Source organism: Diceros bicornis, chromosome 37 (genome assembly GCF_020826845.1).
Source record: "Diceros bicornis minor isolate mBicDic1 chromosome 37, mDicBic1.mat.cur, whole genome shotgun sequence".
Classification (NCBI taxonomy): Eukaryota; Metazoa; Chordata; class Mammalia; order Perissodactyla; family Rhinocerotidae; genus Diceros; species Diceros bicornis.
This window is the reverse complement of record NC_080776.1, coordinates 29,076,775-29,095,604: the sequence shown is the minus strand read 5'-3', so window position 1 is coordinate 29,095,604 and position 18,830 is coordinate 29,076,775. Positions and strand designations below refer to the sequence as shown.

At 43.6% G+C, this 18,830-nt stretch overlaps 1 protein-coding gene across 2 annotated transcripts in view; it reads left to right on the top strand.

The window, feature by feature from the left end:
* LOC131399210 (contactin-associated protein-like 4) overlaps positions 1-14,375 on the top strand; it is a 174,435-nt gene extending 160,060 nt beyond the window's left edge. Inside the window, exons 19-24 of one of the 2 annotated variants that reach the window (XM_058533395.1) lie at positions 1,866-2,090; positions 3,689-3,822; positions 4,680-4,767; positions 11,162-11,380; positions 11,641-11,712; positions 13,360-14,375. In XM_058533395.1, the coding sequence (XP_058389378.1) occupies positions 1,866-2,090; positions 3,689-3,822; positions 4,680-4,767; positions 11,162-11,380; positions 11,641-11,712; positions 13,360-13,553 (932 nt within the window). In that variant the 3' untranslated portion in view covers positions 13,554-14,375. Of the gene's footprint in view, positions 1-1,865; positions 2,091-3,688; positions 3,823-4,679; positions 4,791-11,161; positions 11,381-11,640; positions 11,713-13,359 lie in introns of those variants that run through there. The other variant, XM_058533394.1, reaches the window with a different exon arrangement.
* Positions 14,376-18,830: the final 4,455 nt, after the last annotated feature.

The following is an 18,830-nucleotide window of genomic DNA, read 5'->3' as shown; positions in this document are numbered from 1 at the left end:
AGAGGAAGATTGGCAACAGATGTTAGCGCAAGGCCAATCATCCTCAGAAAACAAAAAAGTATTTCAGTTCCTAAACTCCTTTTGTAAATCACACTTTTACAGCCAATCTTATTTTATTAGAAAGAAATGTGACTCTGCTCTTGAAAAGCCAGTGCTTACTACTGTGAAATCCACTGTCAGTTCTGTGATTTTCTCGAAATACTCTCTGTGCATTCTAATTCTTTGTAGCTGGTGCCTATGTTCTGAGATAATATGTTATTAGAAATCTGCCCCATATGGCCCTTGCTTATTTCAAAATCACTTTAGATGTCATTATTATTTAAAGTAATAGCTTCCAGTAGTACAGGAAGAATTTTCTTCCAAAAATACATTTTATTGGCATAATAAATACATTTCCCATTTATATTAAGGTGGCTAAAACAGAGCCACTTAAACATTTTGCTCTGGGGCTTGTTGATAATCTCTTGCTACAACAAAAATGATAGAATATTTTTCAGTCTCTCTCATTCTGAGAAGTCACAAGCCGTGTTTTGAAATGACAGAATGAGCTGATTGTAACATGGACATAATTCTTGGAATGTGCTTACAAGTTTTATACTTTCATAGGTATGCACAGAAAACAGCATCATCAAAATAAATTCCAATGCCTCCATTCACGAATCTCTGGGTGGTTGCATTTTGACCTTAAAAGCCCACTGGTTTTTGTGGTACAAACTTGGATACCATATTGGATCAGCTTTTGATTTTCACAAGAAATAATTGCCTATAAATGGTCAGAACACAATTATATAAGCTATATTCAAAGATAAACCTGTGATGGTAAATCAAGCCTTCTATCACCATTCCAAGACACTTTCCACCTATACAGGTGAAATTCAACTGGAAACGTCTAGTCATGTTGACGGAGTGAAGTGGTCACACAAACCCTCTCTCTGAGGGTCCCAGAGCAGCAGAACAGGTGTAATTGAGGGAGATAGAACATTGGAAGTAAAGAAACCACAGAATGAATGAGTCCCCAAATTTGAATGTGACCTCTACCCGAATCCTTGGCTGACTCCCAAGTTATACAGACTCTGGAAGCCCTCTAGAGGCAAGCACAATGGCAGAGAGATGAGCAGATGCACACCGTGGAGAGACAGGATTAAAGTTGGGGTGCGGGCATGGTAACAACCCACTGAACAAACAAACAATAACAACCACAAAAACAGAAACAATAAGAACCGACAGAATTAAGAACATTTACAGTGGGTTATCTACAATGTCCAGTTTTCAATAAAACGTACTAACCATGTAGAAAATCAAGAAATTTTGTTCTATACTCAGGGAAAAAATGCAGTTAGTAAGAATTAACTCTGAGTAGGTCCATTTTTTGGTTTCAGCCTACAAAGACATTGAGTAGTTATTACAATATATTCAATCAAAGAAAATAAAATTGAGAGAAACAAAGAAAATTGACCATAAATAGATAAACATATGGAACTTCAACAGAGCAATGAAAATCATATAAAAAACCAATGGAAATATTAGAGCTGAAAAATACAATTACTGAAATTTAAAAAATAATTATATATTGTTTAGATGGGCTCAACAGAAGAAAGAATCAGTGAACTTGATGATAGGATATTAAAAATCACCCATCTGAAGAATAAAAAGAAAAATTGAAGAAATTTTGAATAGTCTCAGAGTCTTCTGTGACAATATCAATAATTAAATACCAGTTCTAAACAACCCATGAGTCAAGGAAGAACTCATAAATTAAAATATATATGTATTCTAATTGAAAATAAATTACACCATATATCCATAGGGATACCTAAAATTAACACTTAATTTTTTATAACTTAAAAATGTGCATATTATTTCAGACATTTCTGCATACTTTGGAACTGGGTCCTCAGTGACATACAATTTTCATGAATATTATCCATTAAGTACAAACTCCAGCCCCCAGGCTGCTTCATTCCATGGGGACATGACATTAACCAGAGAGATGATCACGTTCAGCTTCCAAACAGCACAAACCCCGAGCCTGCTGCTCTATGTGGACTCCTTCTACAAGGAATACCTTTCAGTTATCCTTGCCAAAGATGGTGAGTCTCATTTCAGTGTTAGAAAAGTACATTGTATCATTAGAACTGTAAAGTTTTTAGTGTTTAAGTTTCTCAAACTACAAACAAGAAAAAAGTTGCATGCTCTCCAAATGTCATTTTGTTTGTATTTGCTTTATTTTCCAGGACTATAAAAATATTGTTGCAAAGGCACCATTTCAGTAATTATATTAAGATTCTTTCTTCTAGAAAATTTTTTATACATTTGCATATCTCAGGTATACAGGAATTTTACTACCGCTGGAAGCTCTTTATTAGAAGTATAAGGTGTCTAGTTACATGTGAAAAATATTTCCTCCTCTTTCTAAGCAAAGGGCCGAAGAATTAGGTGGGTGGTAATGCAGTAAGGCCATGCAGAAATGACGGTCCACACGTGCAGATGACCAGTGTTCTTACTCTGTCCATGGTCCTGAAGTGAATCCGCCCGTAGGCACTCGAAGACGGAAAGTACAATTACAACAGCCAGCCAGCTCCCATGTGTCCATGGTGGGGAAATAAGGCGGGGCTTTGGGCATTGTAAGTGGCAAGTCAGGGCACTAATTCTGTATCTGGGAAAACTTGCAAAACTTTCTGGCTAACAGAGTTTTAGCACAGCCCATTATGACAGAGCATGAGGGTGCATCTTTGTGGGGCAGCTCAAGCTGAGCTGGATGTGGATAAGCAGGGATCTCATGTCCTGGAAAAAGCATATCACTATATTTCATTTCTGCATTTCCTGGTTATAGATGCAGATTTTAGAAATAAAACCTCTGGTCTGTGAATAAACAAACCAACATGCTGCCAATCATTTCAAATATGGCCCTGGGGAATTTGACATCCGAAGAATATATAGAAATGTTAAGTAGGAGTATTTAACCTTTGTTTAGATTTAGGTAGGAGTATTTCATTGACACATTTGAAGGTACCATAGGAAGTGCAGCAATTGACTCCTCAGCCAGTAAAGAAGCAAGGAGAGTTAATTCTAGTGGTGCATTTGGTTGAGTTCATTTCCAACTGATCAGCGTTTAAAATCTGACCCATCAATAATGGGAATTATCTTCCATGTTCCCTCGGACCTCCAATACCATTGGCTGCACAACAATTCCCAGGACCTACTGTACTTTATTTTTATTGTTCAACTTTCAGAATTTTGGAAATACATTCAAAGATGACAAAACTAAAAAGAGCAGGAAATAGTTTCAGTATTTCACAAACCCTCAGCTTCAGTGTTTCTTAACATTCTTTTTGCAAAGATGAAGTGTAATTTAGATTCTAGGATGTGTTCAGTTCAGGTGTTTTCCTTTAGAGAATTGAGGGTCGTAGGAAAGAGAGGTCTTATTAATGACAGCTCTGGTCTTGACTGTGAAATGGCATGATTAGAGTGGGAGATGGGTCCAGGTGTGACACTAAAAAAGTGTGATTGTTCCAGGGAAAGTGATGATTAAGAAGAAAACAGTGCCTCCTAATGAACTGCGTCGAGTAGATTCAAACGGCTAAGTGCTGTTCCTGGAAACAAGTCAATAATAACAACTCTCTGGAGTACAGAAAGGCAGTTTTAAAACCATTCTGTTGTTTAAAAAATGTTATTTTTTCTACTTTAGGGAGTTTGCAGATTAGGTACAAGTTAGATCTACATCAAGAACCCGATGTTTTTAACTTTAATTTCAAGAACATGGCTGATGGGTATCTTCACCACGTGAAGATTAGCAGAGAGGAAGGAGTGGTCTTTGTCGAGGTAACAGTGTATTCAAACAATAAAGTCATAATTCCCCAGCATGTGTCACCTAAAGCAATATTTTGATAATGAAGAATAATACAACAAGTTCCTTTTGTCTATGCTATTCTTTCATGTGCTGTGCACAAGAAATCTATTTGGTCTGGTATTTTTGTTTATTTGTTCAGTAATGGGAATCTGCCAAATACAGTGTAAAATTTTGACTACTTAAATTTTCCCTCATTTATTTTAATTTACTTACTAGGGAAATGTTGTCTATTTTATCATGGTGAATTACAGGCAGAATTTTTTTTTAATGATTCTTCAATGGGAATCCACAAGAGTGCAAATGTTATGACAATTTAAAGAGATGATTCATATAAATTATGATTAAAATTTGCATAACTAACAAAATAGACTTGAGTCGTAGAGTAAGTGAAATTATGTACTGTCAATACTTTTGCAGAAAAAATATTGGCATATTTGCTCTCTGCAGGGAATAGCATACTTCGGCTTCACTCTTCAGGTTTTATTTTGAGATAGGTAAAAGCTTTGGGCTTGAAAAGCCTTTTACATCTTTTGTGTGGGTTCTAATGATTCGAGATCATCCCTATTGTGTCAGAAAGTAATAAGAACTATGCAGAAAAATCTGGGAGAGTTCGGGAGGGAATGTGGGTGAAGGGTATCTGAGACACTGTGACGTTGGTCATGAACTAGTGTTCTGTTGAAGGTATGAGCTTCTTACAATGAGCCTCTTCCATCATGGGCAGCAGTAGGTTCTTTTTCTTGTGATCATTGTTGTCTCATTGCCTCCCTGTGCTTCCTGCCCTGTTACTGACAAATGACACACGTGTTGCTGTTTGCTTCTCATGGGGCAGGTGGACCAGAAAGCCCGGAGACAAGTGAGTCTGTCCTCGGGCACGGAATTCAACGCTGTCAAATCCCTTGTGCTGGGCAAGATTTTAGGCAAGTAGACGCAGAGCCCCCCACCCCTTACCCCTACCTTGCATCACAATGTCATGCCACTAACACAAAAACAAGTTATTTGTTTTATTTTCATTACACCATTTGTGCCAATCAAGGCAGAAGGCACACTGTGGTCTGAGTGTGCCCATAATCATGAGAAACACACTGCTCACAGGATGAGCAAGTGCACTCCACTAGAGAGTGCCACTCCCTCTCCCTTCTTCAGCATTGGCACCAGCGATTTTCCTACCTCAGAGAACAACAGTGACCAAAACAGACACAAGACTCACAGAGCACAGGTTAAACAGCTGCAGATCCAGAATCCTCACCAGGATGACGTTTGGAAGGGGGCCTGGAAAGACCACGTGTCTGTTGTCCATCACTCAGGACAGCACCCTGGGTGGGGGCACCTTCCTGCTTTGCTGCCGTGTACAAGACAGTTCTGTGCCCGGCCACCACATCTGCAAATCAAACTACACGGTTCAATCTGTTCACACCCATGAGTCACCACTGGTCACAGCGTGAACATAAATGCAGAGCCCAGGCATCCTAGGATCAAATATGCATGCGTTTATTTCTCCTTGTCTCCAAGTATTAAAGTAAAAGCAGGTAAATCTTAGAAGGGCTTGCTTTTTAGTTATAAATAAACTATAAACTCCATGGATTTTCACATGTAACTTTGGGGAGAAGGCTCTTGAAGTTTGTTGCATATTATTGCTCTTGTTTTGGTACTAATGGGATGTACTTTATCCAAGGTAATGATTTTTTAATCTTTTCATTTATTGTACCTATGAGTTCTTACTCATATATAAGCTCAAAATCCAAAGCATGTGCGTGTAGACACATGAGAGGATGATAAAAATATAAACCATTGGAAGCGATGATAGCTAGGTTTTTAAATCTGCTCATGTTAATATATTTTCAAACATTATGTCGAGCATTAAAAGTATGCATGCCCGTTCTTCAATCAACATGGAAAATGTTATGAATTGTAATGTTCTACCAGGTTGCTACACTGAATAGAAGAAAAATAATATATGAAAAGCACTACTTTTTTATTGCAAGTTTAATTGAAAATTCAAAGTGAATCATATAATGTATATATATTTTCTTTCAGTTAAACTTGCAATATATAAGAAAGCAAATTATATATATATATATAAAATTTACTTTCAGGATAAATACGTAAGTAATAACAAAGTTGATTTAAAATGGCGATTCTGCTTTAGAAAAATGATTTAATGTTTGATTAAAACTCCGACGATTTTGTAACAGATAACAGATGGCACGTTAAGCCCTGTTGCGTGATTGTGAGTTTTACTCCTAGTCCACACGTGGAGAAACAATGACTCGGCGCTCCCACAAGAAAACAGCAGCAGCAACAAGGACAAAGCAGCTGCTTTGAATCCAAACCCGCAGTTCAGCATCAGCGAACGGCGACCCCTCGTGTCAGAGCCTCTGCCACTGGAGGAGAAACCCTCTGGGGCAGACTCAGCTGCCCCATCTTGTCCTCCATTAAGCTCTGCCCTTGGTCCCAACTGGGAGTCAGTGTTTCTGTCTGAGCAAAGTGTCTAGTTGGGGATCTCAGAGATGTCCAAGTTCTGCAACCTGTGGCAAGGCTGCATTTCTCTTGAATCCATGCATTCCGAGGACGGAGGGATGGAGACACTGTTTTTCCAGTGAGCTGGCCAATTATTCATTGAGAGAACACATATTGATTAAGTGCCTCTGTTCAATAAATTACACCAGGTCCTATAGCAGATGTGGTACAAAAATACACAAATTCTATCCCCAAAGACTCCACAGTCTCAGCTCAAAGATGAAACATGCACATAAATAGTTTAACAAAGTCAAAAAGCATTAATCATTATTTAAAAACTTTGACATGAAAATATTTTTAAAAATACAACTTATGTTCAAATGAGATGTCAACGTTATTGATGAGAAGGCTCTGTGCGGGAATGTGCAGTGTATTGTGTAACAAACTGACATAGTGGGCTGCATCATACAAAGTGTAATGAATGAATAAAAATGCAATCATAAAGGGCCAGCCCAGTGGCATAGTGGTTAAGTTTGCATGCTCCACTTCGGTGGCCCAGAGTTTTAGGGTTAAGATCCTGGTCATGGACCAATGCACTGTTCATCAAGCCATGCCATGGCAGGCGTGCCACATATAAAATAGAGGAATAGGGGCACAGATGTTAGCTCAGGGCCAATCTTCCTCACCACAAAAAAAAAGAAAAAAAATGCAATCATAAAATTAATTAATATACATACATTCCCTTCAATTAAGTGAGTAAAGAGCATTAGGATGGAATTGAATGTATTGATGTATCTATTGAAGAACTATATATTCATTTGTTTATTACTCAGACTCTAGAAGAAGGCTGAAATTAAAGTTGAGCAGTACATTTTATAGCTGAAGCAATTGGGATTCATGAAATTTTAGATGAAAATTCATTTACCACATGCATGGGGCATGGATTTTGACCAAGGTCTAATGACACTTCCACGTTGTGACAGTTTTAAGATTCGTCTTGCCATGAGCCTAATAAAACTTCCAAACCATTTTGTAACCCCAGGAAAACTGCAACTTCATGCTCCGGGTTAGAGCAGTGCATGAAATGCCTTGTCACCCATGCGTCCAAGGTCTGCTCAGAAGGGAGTTCCTTGTCCCCAGAGGTGCAGTCAACACTGAGGTTAGCAGTTAGCTTTTCTCCCTGGAAGTCCAGTGGTTCATGTTTCATCCTTCAGCCAACACTGTGTGAGCATCACCAGGTGGATTTTAGAGGCAGAGTCTCCCCATCCAGGAGAGCACAGCCTCCCTCCTGGAGCCCTCATGCAGGGGGTGTGGCCAGGGGTGACCCGAGTCATCAGAGTGTGCGCTCAGGGGCTTCAGACAGAACTGTCCAGAGTCCTCACTGATTCAGATAGGTGTTTAAATGTTACCACTCTGAGGGGTCTCCCTTGATGATGCCTGTTATGGTTATGTTTTCTCAGATTCCATACAATCATTTCAGAGTAAGATACTTTCAAATGTAAATTCTTGAGAAATCAGATTTTCTAGCTTTGACTATGATCAAGAGTATGTTCCTGAAATATGTGAGCTTTTAAAGCACTCTCCCTTAAACAGAGAGTTGCAGCTTCTTGTTAAGTTTGGTGATGCTGAGGAATTCTACATAACCAGGACTCTGTCAATTCTGAATTTTATGTGCTACCAAACAAATAGAGGAGCAAAAAGTAAATTCTAACAAATAAACAAACGACAACCCTTCTGAAGTGAGGGGGATATTCCTGGGGTTAGAGTTGAAGCAATAAGAAAGAAACCATGGTCTACAAAGGTCACAGCACAGAATGGTCATGCTCTAGCCCGCGGACGCTCCAGGTAAGCAGAGGGGCCTCCATCAGAGGGTGTGTGGCAGGGTGCCAGGGCTCCAGCTGTGAGGGGCTCCGAGTCCAGCACCTGACTCCGCCCTCTCAGGTGTCTGTGGGAAGACATCCCGCAGCCTGGATCCCTATTGCTGGACACAACTCTTATCAGTGCCCATTTAGCTCATTTAGAAGAAACGCCATAGAGAGGAGCGATACAGGAATGTGGAGCATTTCCGGATGGATCTGAAACTGTGTGCCGTGGACAGGAAGGATCAAAGACGTCAGCGTACCCGTTAACATCTCCCGGTGTTTTTCGGGCTCCTCATCCTAACAGGGAGCACTGGGCAGGAACTCTGGGTCAGCCACACGGACCGCTACCTGCTGGTTGTGGGGCTATCGGCCAGTTCCCTACCTGCTCTGTCCTCACTCACCTAAACTGAGATAATGGTGGGAACCACACCTCACAGGGTGGTTATGAGAAGAAAATGAACACTCAGAACAGTAATATGTATTAGCTAAATTTTCACAATATAAGTAAAAATAGGCTAGATTATTTCTAAGATTCCCCTCAAATATAAAATTCTTAGGTCCTACAATATAAGCAATTAGCCATTAAAAGCCATTTGAGATAACAGATATCTTGAGGTCTTCAAAATTATACGTCAGAGACTGTCTGCTGACTATCCCTGGAGTTTTATGGCTCTAAGTTAAAGATAATCCATTGTCTCCATTTCATTCTATGCCCTTTAGGACATTTGTATTCCTTGAACTTTTTAAGTATCACATATGTAGAGAAAAGTGCAACATTCTTAATGCACAGCTGGAGGAATTCTGACAAGGAGAACACAGTTAAACCAAGAAGAGAACACAACCCCAGAACACGACCAGGTCCCCCCCGCCAATGACAGCCCTCTCTCAAATTCCCAGCAGCACAGACACGGCAGGCTGTTTCCAAACTTCACACGGGAGGATCCTACAGTACGTGCTCTTCAGCGTCTTTCTTTCTTTCCACTGTCAATACTTGTGAGATGAACGAGTCACTTTTTGGGTGAGCTTTGATTATTTTATTGAGGAGAAGCGCAGGAAACCCAGCAAAGTCTCCCACAGGCTCTGCCTTTGCTGTCCATCTGCCCCAGAAGTGCCCTAGTGCACAGAGGCGATGCTCTTCACACAAGTGTCAATATCCTGGCACCTGATTTTTCTCTTAGCCCTTTCGTTAAAAGATTTATTCTTCCAAAGAGCAGAAGCTGTTCCTTTCATGGAACACACAATCCACACTAATTGATAAATAGACAAAACTACCTAAAAATCTAAACGAGTAGAGAGTTTTTATAACGAGATTTCAGAAATTTGATTTTATTCTCAAGAGTTAGAAACAGTAGAAAGATTTTTTTCTTAAGAGAGAAAGATTCAAAAATAGTAATGTTTTCACTTGAAATAACCTAACCAGTTCTACTGAAAGTCAAGAAGCGATGAAATGTGTCCTTAGCCCCATGGTCATTCCACCACTCCACTCTTCCAGGCGATCACCCCAAACCCCTCTCGCATCCCATCCCTGTGCACCTTCCCCATTTCATCCCGTCATGAGCCTGATCTCTCAAGAGAGCAAAAGACATTGAAGGACAGACACCGATGAAGCTGCAAGCACTAGCACGTGCAGCCCTCCTCCACGTTTCTCCAAGTACGTATGTCTTACAAAACATGTACAGATATACAGATGTGCAAATACATATCCATTAATGACGAAAAGAGGTTTAAGCTAAAGAAAGCATTAGTGGTGCAACTCCAGGCATCAACAGGGAAGACACCCATTTTGGCCTCTTTCCAGCACAATCATTAGGTCAGCCTGGCCAGCAAGCAGGTGGGGACGGGGCGAGTCAGCTCCTGTGGGCATCTCCTCCTGGACTGGAGGGAACCTAGCGGAGCACGGAGAAGCCACTGGGGCAGAACTTGCCCCCTGGGGTCACTGGAGAAGGCCTGTCTGCGGATCCTGGGCCCCCGTGGTGCACACGTTCTGTCTCCAAGGATCTGGGCACAGTCTAAGAGTCAGGCAGAGGGGTCTGAGGACATCCCTCAGTGACACTGCAGCCAGAGGGGACATGTGCTAGAGTAGCGGCCACATTCCAGGAAAAACAACCCCACACCCAAGGGACTCATAGTGAGAGGGAGGAGAATATCCACCACAGTCCCTACAAAACAAAGCTGTCAGAGGGACAGGCGAAAGAACATGAGATTTGAGGAAAGTAGTAGAAGAACTTGTAGGAACTGCAGCTGAAGAGTCAGCAGATGTACCAAAGGAGAAGAGTCCTGGCTGTCGCTGGATCAGAGTGCCCGAAAATGTATGAAACCACATTGAAAACCTGACAGCACAACGTGCATGTGGAGGAGGATCCAGGCGGAGGAAGGCCAGCTGGAACCACGGGAGGACAGAGAACTGCCAAGCAGCGGCAGAGCATTTCCTAAGCTGAAGCAAACCCCAGTGTACTTGCCCCAGGTGTCCCTGAGGTCCGCATGGCCCAGTCAGGTCGGATAAAATGTACGACCTGCAATCATAGAGAAAGCCAGACATGCTTCTGGCTGCAAACAAGTTACACAGACCAGAGCATTAGGCTGGCGCCACTCTCCCCTGCAGCATTGGAGCAGGATGCTCTGAGGGGACCAAGAAGTTTCCCTTCAGACCCTCAGAAGGAACTGCTCTGATCCGGCAACACAAATGAAAGCCCAGAACAGAGAAGATGAGGAGAGGGCGCAGCGTGAGTGGGGGGACCTATCGTCCCTTTAGGGACAAACACACCCTTACACCCGCAGTTCATCTAAATGGATAATGATAACCTGCTTGGAAACACGAACTATACACACTAAATAAAGATGCTGAAGTGTTCTTTGCGCCCCACTAATGCTCCCTACTAACCACACCCCACTAACCGCGCCCCACTAGGCGCCCCACTACTACGCCCACTACCACACCCCACTAACCGCGTCCCACTAAGATGCCCCACTAACAGCGCTCTCCCTCCCGCAGAGCCCAGCGGCCACGTGGACGCGGAGACGGCGCGGGCGGGCGCGCGGGGCTTCTCCGGCTGCCTCTCCGCGGTGCAGTTCGAGCGCGTGGCCCCGCTGAAGGCTGCGCTGCGCCCTGGGCGCCCTGGGCTCGCGTCCGTGCGGGGGCCGGTGGCGGCGTCGGACTGTGGAGCCAGCCCCGGGGACGGCGCCACGCGGGAGCGCACGCGTGTGCGGGCAGGTGGGCGCGGCGCGGGCCGGTAGGCGCCTACCTCGAGGGCCCCATGACATGGAGACCCAGGTGTCTAGCGGGCCTAGATTCTGACAGTGGCTCCCGAAATCTCAACCTTCAGCTCCCTTGGCCAATTATTTTCAGTATTCTTACTACAAGCTGACGATTCGAAAGTCAAAACAACATAAACTAATTTTATGGGAAAATTCTTCTCTGATTTATCATTGTGGATTTCTCACCACTCCTCACTCTCCTTTCTCCCCCTGTAGGACGTTCCGGAACGGTGGATGAGGGGAAGCCCATAGCTGACGCGACCAGGGGAGACTCCGCAGTGATTGGAGGTGACTAGAGGGGGTTCTGCCGATGACTGGGCGTGCGGGCGGGTGGAGATGGAGACAGATGATCTAACAAGGCCCGTCCGCCGTGACAGACGGCCCAAAGACGTGGTCCCCAGAGCTGCCGCCCCGCCCCCACTGTTTCAGCTGCCCAGACTGTTCAGAGGATCTCAGTGTCTTCAGACAGTAAGTGAAGATGAAGTTAGTCTTGACCGTCACCAGTCTTTCCGTGAAACCAACCCAGAATTAAAGAGACAAACTTCCTATGTGGCTCCTACAATCCTGGAGGTGTGCTCTGGCCCGACTGCCCTGGCCAGTAGGGAGGTGACCGTCAATTTATAAGCAAAGCCAGCTTCTTGCTTTATTGCAAACTAGAACAGATCTCGATATTGGGGTTGGATGAAATACCTCTCTCTCTGTCTCTAAAGCGAAGATTTCTAGTGAGACATTGAAATAATTATAATCTCTCTATTGTGTTTTCCAAGATGAGACAAAATATGTCTCAGCCTATGAACACTGACTGAGGTGCAGGCTGTTCCCTCTTCCTGCTAGATGCAGCAGCACGTCCTCATTGCCTTCTTGCAGCTGCGGGTAGAGTCAGCCTGTCCAAACACTGTTTTATGGGCTCAGCTTGCTGCGGGCTCTGCCCAGCCCAGCGTGTGCCCACAGCACGTGTTCTGAATGAGACCAGTCAAAGCTCGGAGTCCGTGGGCCTCCAACTGCCTGCACAGGGACGGCGAGCTCTGTTTCCACGGCTGTCTCAGTGGTACCTGTGTTTTCTGATGTTCACTAATAGAAAGATACATCAACGCCTGTGTTAACGACCATTAAATGTATGTAACTGGTGAATGACGTTTTACACTTGTTTATTAATCCTGCAACTTCCATTTGACATCTGATTTCCACCGGGGAGATAGCTTGAGCAAACATTTTCCTATGATAGAGCTCAGTGTTTTCCAGACTCGGACCTGCATAAGTATCGCTGAAAAGCTTTATGAATCATCGATTTCTCCCACCTGGAGATTTTGATGAAATTTGTCTAAGGTTCACCAAGGTTGAGAACCACAGGCGTTGGTTTTAATCATCAAAACATTTTCAAGAGGAGACCTCCAATCGCTTGGATTCCATAAATTTCCACATTTGATATATTTCTACAATAAATTTACTGACAGAGACCATTCACATTTTGCTATAGATCACTACACCATACCCAAGTTATTTTAAAACACTTTCATTAAAATGTGTACAATTTATTTTCCTTAACAAAAGTACTGAAAACTTTGGGAAGGTACGATGCATTCCATACTTTTGAATTAATCTGAGCCTGTCTGTTTCCCCACACGGGCAGTGTTTGTGGTCTGAGACATACGTCTGTTTACTTCAGGAGGCATTAAATGAATCCTATTGTAATTTGATTGTAAAGGCACAAAATAGAGCAGTCCGTACGAGGCTGGTAGAACTCAAATGTTATGATACAACCTGACCTAGAAACCCCTGAAACTTCGATGCCCCGGTTTATAACAGAATATGGGCTTGGCCAAGGCAGAAAATGATCTTATTTGGGCTGAGAGCAGTGAAGCCAACCTGGCGGGCACTTGGACACAGTGTTACCGTTTATGTTCTGACGCTGTGTTCCCTCCCCTCCCTCACCAGGTGTCATAGCCGTAGCAGTGTTTGTCCTGCTGTGCGTTGCTGCCATAGCCATCCGCCTTTACCAGCAGAAGACCTTGTACACAATCAAGGAGGGGAAACCACCAGAGAACGAAGGCCGTGCAGTGGCCGGGCTCAGGTGTGAGCTCAGCCTGCAGAGTGCGGTCTGTGGGAACCAGAAGGAGTACTTCTTCTGAGCGGGAGCCAGGATGGACACATCCTCACTGCAGGCTGACTTTCTCCTACGCCCGGGGCTCCCGATGGTCAGAAATCCCCTTTGCAAATGCAACAGGTTGTGACACAATCGTGCTGCGCAAATCCTGCCTCATGGAGTGTCCAATGGCATTATCCCTTAGCTGTCGTTTGAGTCACTGCATTTTATGTCACCATGAATTTGATATGGTCATAATCCATGTTAGTTCTGATGCTCTAATGTGCTTTTAAACTGAATTTTAACTTGCTTAGCCGCTGCGGTTTTCAAAGGGAAACTTGCTGTGAGCCATCTGTCTCTGGCGGACCTGAGGCTGCATTTCATGATCACAGAACTGAACGTCCTTCTCAACCACCTCTGTTGAATCTTCGTGTCTTCTGTGAGCCATAGCCACGTGGCCAAAAATAAACAGCCTTTCTTGCCTTTCGCTTTGCTCATTGATGCCATGCCCCACTCATCTGTCGGGGTTTCATTGCTGGTTTGTTTGCATTGCCTTGATTTAATTTTTCCTGCAGATGCTCACGGTGACTTTGGATACTTCCAACACTAGGTGCCCATTTTCGGCAGTGGAGGTAACGGCGCTCAGATGGTGCAGAGCGAACTGTACATGTTTTACTTTTTTCCTTCATCTTATGTCATCAAGGTCTGTGATTGTCTTTTGGCAGTGTCCCAACTAATGTTGATTTCACAAAGGTTTTTTTTTTTTTTGATTAAAATTGAAGAGCAGATAGAACCACAAATTCTCAATACTGAAAACGTATTTTTTTTTGCATCTGCAATACCTGAATGATACGTAATAGTAAATTTATTTCCCTAAACTCTTGGTGATTTGTCAGTTTTCTTTGTCATGGTAAATTCTTCTGTTTCTTTGCTGTTTGCTGGCTTGGATTTTCCCCAAAGGTCTCCCAACTTTTCTTTGCTCTCCTGAGACTGTATTCCATGGAGCATCTTTCTCACATATTAGAGAGCAAGTCACTCTGCGAATCACACTTCCTTTTCTAAAGTTTGAACTGTTTCCGGCACAAACTCCCACGTGCTTGGCCAACTGGTCACAAAAATCCTACACGTGTTGACTATGAGATACAGCCACGCCCCAACCTGAACAGCCAGAACAACCCTGAAATCCGTTATTCTTGTCTCAACTCCAGGATGTGGAGGTCCATGTCTCAGAGCTCCCAAAACCAGTGGGACCTTCTTGGGGAGCAGACCAGGAGAGCAACAGGGGACAGATGATTCCAAGGAAACTGTCTGGTCATTAATTTTGGAGCCCTGATAAAACCGTCACAGGAAGCCTGCAGTTGGGTCCCATAGAACTAATTAACAGAAGATGCGCTCCATGCACCCACTCACCCCAGGCCCGCGTGCAGGGCTCCTGGAGCGTGTCCACATCGGGAAGGAGAAGAAATGCCTGACCTCCATGTTGCTGTTTCCTGTCGATTTCCCCTACTTTTCTGTGTCTTTTTCCACATTACCTTTGTCTTAATTTGTTTGTTAAAAATTGCTATCCTGGGCCGGCCCGGTGGCTTAGCGGTTAAGTGCACGTGCTCCGCTGCTGGCGACCCGGGTTCGGATCCCGGGCGTGCACTGACGCACCACCTCTCCGGCCATGCTGAGGCCGCGTCCCACATACAGCAACTAGAGGGATGTGCAGCTATGACATACAACTATCTGCTGGGGCTTTGGGGGAAAAAAATAAATAAATAAAATCTTTAAAAAAAAAAAAAAAAAAAAATTGCTATCCTTTCTTATATGCTAGCACTTGTTGATTTTTTTTCCTATAAATCTAAGGTTCTCAACTAATACAGTCACTTTAGAAGGACAAATCTTAGTGAATGGTGCACACATAGCCCCATCTGTAACATCGAGAGAGAGATGGTAAGTTGGACAATGCAGAGCTGGGTGCAGACGTGGTGACCTCCTGGCAGTGTTTACAAGTGAGGGGGACTCATGGGTGCCCGATGTCTCAAGAGGACCGTCAAGGGGCCACATGCCACCACTGCTCATCTTCTGCACGAAAGCCCATCGATGCATCACGTGCCCTCACTGTCCTGTCGATTTGTAAAGTTTACCTTCTTGTTTGTTAATAAAACAAGACTTTTAAAATGAAGTGAGGAATATATTTTAAGGTAATTTATATAACATTTTACAATTATGAAATCAGAGTTTTTCAAACAGTGAAACAGTGTAGCTGTGTGCACTCTGTACTGGTGTGTATTTCTTCACACATCATGGACTGTCCTGGGATTGTTATTGTTTGCAAATTGATGCTGCAGTTACCATGTTATTTTTTTAATTTTAAATGGCTCAAATAGAAAGTGAGAGGAAAATGATAACTGTTTACTCATGGCTACAGTAAAAGTAATCTGTGATTGTAGGGACTAATGGTAGTCTAACTATCAGTCAACCATCGGTGGTGCCTTCAACACTGGATGTGTTGTCTGTCATGTGCGTCTCCTCCCTAGAGCTTGGTGGGGCTGCCCTGAAATCCTGGAGTGCTGACAGGAAGAATTTAGTGCACCCATGAGAGTTAAAAGGCAAGAATACTTGACTGTTTCTCTTTTCAAATTGAAACAAACCATGTAAGCAGCATATAATCAGCCTCTTCATTTGGGAAGCCTGAGCTCTTCTTTCCTCAGCCACTCCCTCTCCGGTAGGAATCAGAAAATTGCACGTCACAGCTGTCTTGCCTCTAATGTTGCCACTTGACTCCCAGAAGCAGTGTCACGAGATGGCTGGGAGCCCCCCCCCAGGGCTCGGCTCCAGTGCTGGGTCCTCGCCCCTGCCTCATGCAAGATACAAAAATGGCTTGATGGGGAAATAAGATCCTTTGAATGTCTTCCACAGGAGTGCGTGGTCCTTCCTAGGAGACAGAGCCACAGAGCAGAAGAGGTTATGGACTTGGGAAGAGTTTAGATTCTGTTTTTAGTAATCTGACTTGTCAATTTACCAATGAGGAAACCACAGGCTTGTGAATGGATTTCCCCCGGTGCTGGCGCTCACGAATGGAAAGGCTTGACTGAGTCACCAGCCCACCCTCTCCATCACCACGTGGCCAGTGCACATGCTTCCGTGCTGTTAGTCCCAGAATATTATTTGAAGAGAAGAAAAACCTGAAGGATCTCATCTTGTTTTTCTAAATCAACCTATAATTATACATCTGCTTCCACATCTTTTCTTATTGAACATCAACTTTCTGTGATGGATTGTTGATGGGTCACTGACATACATATATATATCAGATTATTCTGAAATCTAAATATCAGTTAGTTTGATTGCACAACCAGGTCATCAAATTATATTCAAAATGGGGAAAGATGGAATGGATTTGCCGTAAATCAAAGCATGCTGTTGGATGCTGGGTTTTTTGATCCATGGGCCAACACGTGTCCCCAAACATTTAGATGCCTCCTGGCTTCTTGCTTTCTCATTGGATGAGGGAGCGTGTAAGCAAGAAACAAGTGCAGAGTCTGTCCTTCCGTCGGTGTGTTGGAGACATGCATGTGAGCAATTGTGCACACGTGTGTGAGTAATATGTGAGCACGTGTATGAGTAATAAGGAAAGAGTGAAGGACGGAAGAGGGGGTTTGAAGTGACTAAGCTACTGGAGCCCACAGACATTTCAAATTCTGGGTCATTAAGGGCACAATTCACTTTGCACATAATTAACTGTCTTAGCTGAATAAAAATAGTATTAGTGATAGAATCTTAGCTTATAAACCACACATGAAAATGATAGATTCTTAGCCTACAAAACCACAAGCGTCCACTGGGTCTTACGACATGGGGTTTGGCAGAATGACAGCCAGGTTCCTGGGACCCTGGGTCCCTGCATCTTGTCTGGAATGTGGAGGTCCCTAAGAGGAGGGTCCCATGAGCTTCTTGTCATGAGCACTGTGGAAGCCAGCTCAGGACAGGGGAACTGGACTGTCCTTGTCCTGAATAAAGGGTTTTCTTCATCCAACATCTCCTGGGAGGCACTTTACCCAACTCTGCTTGTCACCTACGAGGCGCCTCCAGAAACTCAAAGGTAGGCTTGGAAACAATTAACTGTTTTTCCAAGTTGTTTCTTTTCCTTTTGTGTGTTAAGGAGATGTAAACATCAACCACCCTGAAACTGACCAAGCCTCGCCACCCATGACCTTTGCCTTATTTTTAATGCAAAGATCTCTCTAGGAGGAGCTTAGGCCTCATGTGGAAGCATGTTCTCCAGCTGAGCCTGTGCAAGCAAATACCCGCCTCTCCCTTTTGACACATTCCCCAACCAAATAAAAGTTCCTGCTTCCCTTTGTTCGGGGATGCCATGACTTTGGAAATGATTCCTCCTGGCCTCCTATTTGTTGCAAATACACTTTACTTTGTAAGACAACTTACACTGGTGTAGAGTCTTATTTAACTCACCAGGAGGCAAGCCTACTTGGTTTGGTAACATACTTTACTGAACAAATACCAAACATCTTCTCCATTTCTGGTTGTTTCTGTAGGGTGCTCTCTGTGTTGAGTCCCACTCCCTGTCTTGCTGTCAGGGCGACCAGAGGCCTCTGATTCTGGAAAACTCAGGGACAGGGGCCCCATTTGTCTTGTTTCCTGTTTGCATCTCCAGACGCCTAGTGGGGAAGCGAACCCTCTGACCCCCATCTGAAGCATCCCCTCAGCATCTCTCACAGGCACTTGTCTCATTTCTATTTTATTTGATCTTATTTTTTTATCTTTGTGAGTTTTTTTAAACCAAATTGCTGTCAAGATAGTGGGCTTTAAAAGATGAATGGAAGTTAAAATCCAAGTTTTTCCTTTTTCTTTTTTTTTGTTTGGTGAGGAAGCTTGGCCCTGACCTAACATCTGTTGCCAATCTTCCTCTTTTTTGCTGAGGAAGATTGGCCCTGGGCTAACAGCCGTGCCCATCTTCCTCTAGTTTTTTGTATGTGGGATGCCACCACAGCATATCTTGATGAGTGGTACATCTGTCCACGCCCAGGATTCGAACCTGCAAACCCCGGGCAGCCAAAGCGGAGCATGTGAACTTAACCACTACACCACTGGGCCGGCCCCTAAGTTTTTCCATGTTTAACTCAAAGTCCCCTACCTGACATTTTCTGATTTTTAAAAAATGTATGCTTCCTCATGTGAAATCTTGTGATGCTGTATGCCTCTGTATTCTAGGGGAGTTAAAAGCAGAATGTGCAGCCCATGTCTTCACGTAAGCGGCAGCACTTTCTATAATGACAGGGATTCATGCAGAGAACACAGTGGTGCCTGAGCTTCTCCA